The 9128-nt window shown below is 38.8% G+C and overlaps 1 protein-coding gene across 1 annotated transcript in view; it reads right to left on the bottom strand.

Moving 5' to 3' along the window:
• LOC135220115 (arrestin homolog) overlaps positions 1-747 on the bottom strand; it is a 5807-nt gene extending 5060 nt beyond the window's left edge. Inside the window, exon 1 of the mRNA XM_064257427.1 lies at positions 620-747. Coding sequence (XP_064113497.1) covers positions 620-662 — 43 coding nt within the window. The 5' untranslated portion in view covers positions 663-747. The remainder of the gene's footprint in view (positions 1-619) is intronic.
• Between the last annotated feature and the right edge of the window lie 8381 nt (positions 748-9128).

Here is a 9128-nt window from a genome sequence, read left to right as displayed (position 1 = left end):
TTGAAAAGTCTTCCACTACTAAAAATTTATACTATAAATTTCAAGAATATTCTTGTGGCATCTATGCAATTTTTCAAGCTATTTATATGGAACCGAAAGGGATAATGAATAAGGTAAGCAGATGAAAGTATAAAAAAAGTTATTTAATGGATAATATTTTGAAACAGCGGATCTATGGGAAAGGGGATATACCGTTTATCTGCAAACTGAAAACTGGACTTCCACTCATCCAAAGGCTGAAGTGTCTATTGCATCACTATCTTTTAGGGTTGCTATAAAGGCTGTTCAGGACTCAACACTAGGCCTGTCATTCTTTAGGCATTCTAGGACTACGTTTGGGAATCCTAAAATCATTTTTCCTGATTTTGCTAAGAGGAAATTGAGACAGCCATCTATAAAGGTGATATTCTTGAGAGACGTCCCTTAATTAAGAGCTTTTTAGGAACTAGCTGTAAAAAATATTTGTCTCGTTCTACTGTTTTTGTTTTTAGGGACACAATTAAGGATGGTTTGCCCCAGCCCTACCACGTCATAACACCAGTACTGATTTTCCCAAGGCCCGTCATGAAGAACTCCGGTCTCGTAAAGACATTGGGGTGAAGGACTTTGAAGGACTCACCATTAGGGGCGGTTTTCTTGAAGACTTTCACGGCGTTCACCATCGAAGTTACTTGGACTTTTTCTCTTGCGAGAAAGACAACTAAGAGCTCAGAGAGAGAGTGAGTGCGGTTTACTCGGCTGAGAACAACTGCGGGATTGAGGGTCGGCTGCCCCGACCAACTTTATAAAGGAAAAGCCGTTCTAATCGCGTTAGACCATATAAGGGGATTCTCCTGAGCTCCGGCGTTTCTACGGGAGGTCAACAGTCCCCTCTGTTTATTTTTGGAATCTCAGGGGATTCTTCTTGTCTTATGACCCGGGTTGCTCTGGCGTCAGCGGTTTTCGTGGGTACTTGCCGGAAACTGGAAACTGAAATGTATTTGAAATGGAGTCATACATTTTCTATATATGTAATATATATATATATATATATATATATATATATATATATATATATATATATATATATATATATGCATTAAGCTACAAATATCCTTTAATACCCAATTCGCTCTAGCACGACAACGTCACTGAAGTCCTGATTTCTCCTCTGTCCGCTGCTGGTTCGAATGCACGAGAGGACGAAATTATTATCAACTTAAAAATTTCCCTTTAGTTGACATATATGCAAATATATTAATTCCGAGGTAGAGCTAATCGGATATCTTGTATGAATCACGGTGATGTGATAAAAATTCATATATATGTCCTATACATATATATATATATATATATATATATATATATATATATATATATATATATATATGTAGTATGTATGTATATAAAGATTCACGAAGAAGTGGAAACAAGGGGATGCAAGATCTTGTGCATTTATTCAAATAGATTCTCCAGCAAACTACACACACAACAAAAGGATTATGAAGAAAACTGGGTTTTGCAGAAAACAGCTAAGATTAGAGGAATATTAAACCCTTTTAATGCATACAAAGGTCATTAATTTGATGTTGGGAAGGAACAGCTGTCTACACTAACCAAGGAGAGGCTAAGGATAAAAACAAGAAATGTTGTTACCTTTAAAGGTTCTCTTTTAACCTGTAAATATCTTGTGCAGAATAAGGTCGAAACTTAGACTCGATTTTAAATCAGAGCCTTTTCTGTAATAATGCCCTTTGTTGACATTCTACTACAGCTGCAGTCAGTTCTAAGAAAGTTTTCACATAATTGCGCAAAAAGTGCATTGTTCTTTTTAGCCAGGTCTAACCGAAAATCTAGATTTATTTATTCTAACATAGAGCTAAGCTCTTTACTCGTCTGGCCCTAGGAAAATGAATCGCAGTCTGTCCCCAATAGTTCAGGAGCCAAGCCGGGGGGGGGGGTGTGATTGCATGCATGCCGGGGCCAGAAAATTACTTGCTTGATTTAGTTTCATGATCCACTGGGACACTTTTATGGCCAGGATAGACATCCAGAAACCCGGTAGTTATCGCGTTATTCGAGGTTTTCGTTGAATTTGATGAAAGAGGTGGAGTGATTATGTAGGGGAAGATATAATATTAATGAGAACGATGCACAGGACAGAAATCGATGGAGACGACTCAGTCACAACAGCGACCCCATATAAAAATGGGTTAAAGCTGGAAAGAAGATGAAAATAACTCCTTTTTTATGTGTATTACTTTGGTTACATAAATTGCAATACCTCAGCAATGGAAAGGTCTACAGAGCTCAGCAACCTCTCAAAATAAAACTTAAAGTTAAAGAGAGATATATTCACCGGATACAAGCGAAATAAGATTGGTCAATATGCAAAATCACAAGAGGTCAAAGTATGACCTTTTCTGATGAGAAACTAAAATCTATGAATTTTCATATTTAGATATTTGTGGAAAAATAGGTTAATAGATTGTACATTTAATGCTTTTACATTCTGGTTACGTACACCATTGGCAAGATTTTGAAATTAGTTGGAAAATGTGTTTACTTATTTCAACTCCTGTGAAGCAATCAATAAAAGGAATATACACAGAATCGACATACTGAGGCATTAAGAGATATATGCCATACTTTGTATTCTTAGGGATGGCAGTAAGGATGCACAAAATTGATAATTCCAGTTTGTTGTATGTACTCTGTTCATACATTGTTCATTTAAAAGTTTGGGAAACCTGATTTTTTTTTTCGGTGAAAAATGTCCGACTCTGGCACAGCTAAAAAAACATTAAGGACACCACAGTCACCATCATCAAGTGGTTCTTGCCATAAATCTGATGATAAATGTAAAACTACCAGCGGTGGCCAGTGATAAAGTCACAGGAAAAAATGTCACAGGAAAAATAGTCACAATAATCTATGGTGTCTGGTAATAAAGTCACAATGAAAATTTCACAACATGTCTTAGGGGTCTTCACCTTTTTTTAAATGTTAAGTCTTTTGTTTTAGTTTTTGCAGTGATCCCAAATGGGCTTGTACTAAACACGCCTTAAAGGTATGTTTATGTTTCTGTGGCGATCCCCAATGGGCTTGTACTAAACATGCCCTAAAGGTATGTTTATGTTTTTGTGGTGATCCCCAGTGGGATTGTAATAAACACGCCCTAAAGGTATGTTTATGTTTCTGCGGCGATCCACATTGGGCTTGTACTAAACACGCCTCAAAGGTATGTTTATGTTCTTGAGGCGATCCACATTGGGCTTGTACTAAACACGACCTAAAGATATGTTTATGTTTTTGCGGCGATCCCCAATGGGTTTGTACTAAACACGCCCTAAAGGTATGTTTATGTTTTTGTGGTGATCCCCAATGGGCTTGTACTAAACACGCCCTAAAGGTATGTTTATGTTTTTGTGGTGATAGCCAATGAGCTTGTATTAAACACGCCCTAAAGGTAAGTTTATGTTTTCCAATGGGCTTGTACTAAACACGCCATAAAGGTATGTTTATGTTTTTTCGGTAATCCCCAATGGGCTTGTATTAAACACGTTTTTAGGTTAACGTAAAATTATTATTTCTTATGTTGGTTTAAATCAGCCTTGTTTACATTTAAGTTAACTTTTTGATGAGTATGTTTATTCTTACGTTACCATGAAGTTAACTGGCTTAGTCAGTGTTTTTGCGCCTCCTCCTCCTCCTTTGTGTTTTAGTGAACTATCGTTTTAACGATTGTTTTATTCTTTTGCTTTGAGTGTTTATAAACACTGAGAAGGTGATGAGTGGACATGGTGGACCGGTCAACGGCTGGTCGGGTCTTGACAAGCTCTCACCAGTACTGTTTCTCGTCACAGCTTTTGTTTTGATTTGGAGGACGACTTAGAACCTGTACCTTTTGGACCACTGGCACGGATATTTCTTTAACGGATTCTGGCAGACGCAAATATATGTCTCTAGTGCGTGTGTGTCTTTGGATCACGGCTATTTATCGCGCAGGTGTTGTTGTCACCTGCAACATTCACACTGCTGTGGGGAGTTTCGCAGAAGCTGTCATCTACGACCACTGATTCTGCCCCTTTTTCCCGTCTGAGGATTTTGACGGGAAAACCAGTGTCGTCGCTGTATCCCGGCACTGGATTCTGGATTTACCTGCCGTGTCATCCTCGTCCAGTTGCTATACGGGAGTGAGAGCTACTTGACTCGTTAGGTGACTAGTAGGGAGGCTGCCACCAGGTAAGACGATTATCGTTCCTTTTCCTTCGAGACAAGGCGTTGCCCATTAGTACCTGGCGTTCAGTAATGGCCCTTTTGGTAGCAGTTTGATGGACTGATCACGGCCCTGAATTCAACTCCTCTTCTGATGCTTCACTTAAGGTGAAATTGCGTAATTTTGTCAATCTTTATAATTTAGATGTATATTATATATATATATATATATATATATATATATATATGTGTGTGTGTGTATGTGTGTGTGTGTGTGTGTGTGTGTGTGTGTGTGTGTGTATGTATGATTACATGTATATGTTGTCACATTTGATTCTGGATTGGTATTTAGTGGAGTGAGTTCCACATTACTTAGCTTTGTGTTATAGGTAGGAATATTAAGGTTTTCCTTGTTTTCATCTCCTACCTCTTTCTACCTTATTATTATTATTATTAGGATATTAATATTTTGGCTAGCCTTATTTGGATCCACTTTGCTATACATTAAGTATGTTTTCTCTCTTGTTTAGGGCTTAGTGAATTAGCTTTAGGGTATCTTGTGAGTTCCCGAGAACCAGGTATTTGTTCTCTTGATTATTTGTCTGAGCAATTAAGTGTATTTAACTTCACAAGGTTGATTTAAGTAATTTCTTACTTTGTAATAAATATTGTTAAGTTTTCTTAAGTTTCTGTTGGTTTTCCTTAATACTGAATTATATTTACTGACTGCAATCGTAGTGAATATAAAGACCTAATAGTACCTATATTGCAACCTGAGAGGTTGTAACTCGGGCCCTAAAGGTATGTTTATGTTTTTGCCGTTGACCCCAATGGGCTTGTACTAAACACACCCTAAAGGTATGTTTATGTTTTTGCTGTTAACCCCAATGGGCTTGTACTAAACACACCTAAAGTATGTTTGTTTTTGGTGTCGTTAACCCAGTGGGCTTGTACTGAACACACCCTAGAGGTATGTTTATGTTTTTGCTGTTAACCCCAATGGGCTTGTACTAAACACACCCTAAAGGTATGTTTATGTTTTTGCTGTTAACCCCAGTGGGCTTGTACTAAACACACCCTAGAGGTATGTTTATGTTTTTGCTGTTAACCCCAATGGGCTTGTACTAAACACACCCTAAAGGTATGTTTATGTTTTTGCTGTTAACCCCAATGGGCTTGTACTAAACACACCCTAGAGGTATGTTTATGTTTTTGCCGTTAACCCCAATGGGCTTGTACTAAACACACCCTAGAGGTATGTTTATGTTTTTGCGGTAATCCCCAATGGGCTTGTGCTAAACCCGCCCCAAAAGTATGTTTATGTTTTTTTGCGGTTAACCCCAATAGGCTTGTAATAAACACGCCTTAAAGGAATGTTTATCTTTTACGGTTAACCCCAGTGGGCTTCTAATAAGCACGCCCTAAAGATATGTTTATGTTTTTGCAGTTAACCCCAATGGGCTAGTACTAAACACGGCTCAAAGGTATGTTTATGTTTTTGTGGTTAACCCCAATTGGCTTCTACTAAACACGCCTTAAAGGTATGATAACTCCAATGGGCTTGTACTAAACATGGCTCAAAGGTATGTTTGTTTTTGCTGTAATCCCCGATGGGCTTCTACAAAACACGCCTCAAAGGTATGTTTAAGTTTTTGAGGTAATCCCCAGTAAAATTGTATTAAACCCGCCCCAAAGGTATGTTTATGTTTTTGCGGTTAACCACAATGGGCTTGTACTAAACACGGCTCACAGGTGTGTTTATGGTTTTGTGATTAACCCCAGGGGGCTTGTACTAAACACGGCTCAAAGGTATGCTTGTGTTTTTGCGGTTAACCACAATGGGCTTGTACTTAACACGCCCCAAAGGTATGTTTATGTTTTTGTGGTTAACCCCAGGGGGCTTGTACTAAACATGGCTCAAAGGTATGATTATGTTTTAGCGGTTAACCCAAATCGGCTTGTACTAAACACGGCTCAAGGTATGTTTATATTTTTGCGGTTAATCCCAATGGGCTTGTACTAAACATGCCCCAAAGGTATGTTTATGTTTTTGCGGTAATCCCCAATGGGCTTGCACTATACACACCCTAAAGGTATGTTTGTTTTTACGCTGATCCCCAATGGGCTTGTAATAAACATGCCCTAAAGGTATGTTTGTTTTTGCGGTAATCCCCAGTGGGCTTGTGCTAAACTGGCCCCAAAAGGTATGTTTATGTTTTTTCGGTTAACCCCGATGGGCTTGTACTAAACATGTTGCAAAGGTATGTTTATGGTTTTGCGGTGATCCCCAATGGGCTTGTACTAAACATGCTGCAAAGGTATGTTTATGCTTTTGCCAGCGATCCCCAATGGGCTTGTACTAAACACGCTGCAAAGGTATGTTTATGGTTTTGCGGTGATCCGTAATGGGCTTGTAATAAAGACACCCTAAAGGTATGTTTATGTTTTTGTGGAAATCCCCAATATGCTTGTACTAAACACGCTGCAAAGGTATGTTTATGTTTTTGCTGTGATCCCTAATGGGCATATAATAAACATGCCCTAAAGGTATGTTTATGTTTTTGCGGCGATCCCCAATGGGCTTGTACTAAACACGCTTTAAATGTATGTTTATGTTTTTTTGCGGTTGATCCCCAATGGGCTTGTGCTAAACACGCCCTTTAAAGTATGTTTTGGATGTTTTTGCGGTAATCCCCAGTGGGCTTGTGCTAAACCCGCCCCAAAGGTATGTTTATGTTTTTGCAGTTAACCCCAGTGGGCTTGTATTAAACATGCGGCAAAGGTATGTTTATGTTTTTATGATTAACCCCAATGGGCTTGTAATAAACACGCCCTAAAGGTATGTTTATGTTTTTATGGTGATCCCCAATGGGCTTGTAATAAAACACGCCCTAAAGGTATGTTTATTTTTTTTGCAGTTAACCCCAATGGGTTTGTACTAATCACGCTCCAAAGGTATGTTTATGTTTTTTTTGCAGTTAACCCCAATGGGCTTGTACTAAACACGCCCTAAAAGTATGTTTATCTTTTGCAGTTAACCCCAGTGGGCTTCTAATAAACACGCCCTAAAGGTATGTTTATGTTTTTGCAGTTAACCCCAATGGGCTTGTACTAAACACGGCTCAAAGGTATGTTTATGTTTTTGTGGTTAACCCCAATTGGCTTCTACTAAACACGCCTTAAAGGTATGTTTATGTTTTTGCGGATAACCTCAATGGGCTTGTACTAAACACGGCTCAAAGGTATGTTTGTTCTTGCAATGATCCCCGATGGGCTTCTACAAAACACGTCTCAAAGGTATGTTTATGTTTTTGCGGTAATCCCCAGCGGGCTTGTGCTAAACATGCCCCAAAGGTATGTTTATGTTTTTGCGGTAATACCCAATGGGCTTGTACTAAACATGCCCCAAAAGGTATGTTTATTTTTTTGTGGTAATCCCCAGTGGACTTGTACTAAACCCGCCCCAAAGGTATGTTTATGTTTTTGCGGTTAACCCCAATGGGCTTGTACTAAACACGTCCCAAAGGTATGTTTATGTTTTTGTGGTTAACCCCAATGGGCTTGTCTAAACACAACTGTAAATGTTATGTTTAGTTTTAGCGGTTAACCCCAATGGAATTGTACTAAACACTCCCAAGGTAATTTTTATGTTTTTGCAGTTAACCCCAATAGGGTTGTACTAAAAAAAACACCCCAAAAGGTAATCGTTATGTTTTTTTGCGGTTAACTCCAATGGGTTTGTACTAAAACACGCACTATAAGTATGTTTGTTTTTGCGGTTAACCCCAACGGGCTTGTACTGAACACGGCTCGAAGGTATGTTTTTATGTTTTTGTGGTACTAAACTCGACCCGAAGATAGGTTTATGTTTTTTCGATTAACCCTAAAGGGCTTGTATTAAACACGGCTCAAAGGTATGTTTATGTTTTTGTGGTTAACCCCAATTGGCTTCTACTAAACACGCCTTAAAGGTATGTTTATGTTTTTGCGGATAACCTCAATGGGCTTGTACTAAACACGGCTCAAAGGTATGTTTGTTCTTGCAATGATCCCCGATGATTGGGCTTCTACAAAACACGTCTCAAGGTATGTTTATTGTTTTTGCGGTAATCCCCAGCGGGCTTGTGCTAACATGCCCCAAAGGTATGTTTATGTTTTTGCGGTAATACCCAATGGGCTTGTACTAAACATGCCCCAAAAGGTATGTTTATTTTTTTGTGGTAATCCCCAGTGGACTTGTACTAAACCCGCCCCAAAGGTATATTTATGTTTTTGCGGTTAACCCCAATGGGCTTGTACTAAACACGTCCCAAAGGTATGTTTATGTTTTTGTGGTTAACCCCAATGGGCTTGTACTAAACACACTGTAAATGTATGTTTATGTTTTAGCGGTTAACCCCAATGGGATTGTACTAAACACGTCCCATAGGTATGTTTATGTTTTTGCAGTTAACCCCAATAGGGTTGTACTAAAAACACCCCAAAGGTATCGTTATGTTTTTGCGGTTAACTCCAATGGGTTTGTACTAAACACGCACTATAAGTATGTTTGTTTTTGCGGTTAACCCCAACGGGCTTGTACTGAACACGGCTCGAAGGTATGTTTTTATGTTTTTGTGGTACTAAACTCGACCCGAAGATAGGTTTATGTTTTTTCGATTAACCCTAAAGGGCTTGTATTAAACACGGCTCAAAGGTATGTTTATGTTTTTGCAGTTAACCCCAATGGGCTTGTACTAAACACGGCGCAAAGGAATGTTTGTTTTTGCGGTTAACCCAATGGGCTTGTACTAAACTATGCCCCATAGGAATGTTTATGGTTTTACGATTAAACCCAATGGGCTTGTACTAAACACGGCTCAAAGGTATGTTTATGTTTTGTGGTTAACCCCAATGGGCTTGTACTAAATATTCCCCATAGGAATGTTTAT

This window comes from Macrobrachium nipponense, chromosome 1, assembly GCF_015104395.2.
Source record: "Macrobrachium nipponense isolate FS-2020 chromosome 1, ASM1510439v2, whole genome shotgun sequence".
Lineage (NCBI taxonomy): Eukaryota > Metazoa > Arthropoda > Malacostraca > Decapoda > Palaemonidae > Macrobrachium > Macrobrachium nipponense.
Note: the sequence above shows the minus strand (reverse complement) of the source record. Positions and strands in the feature narration are given on the sequence as shown.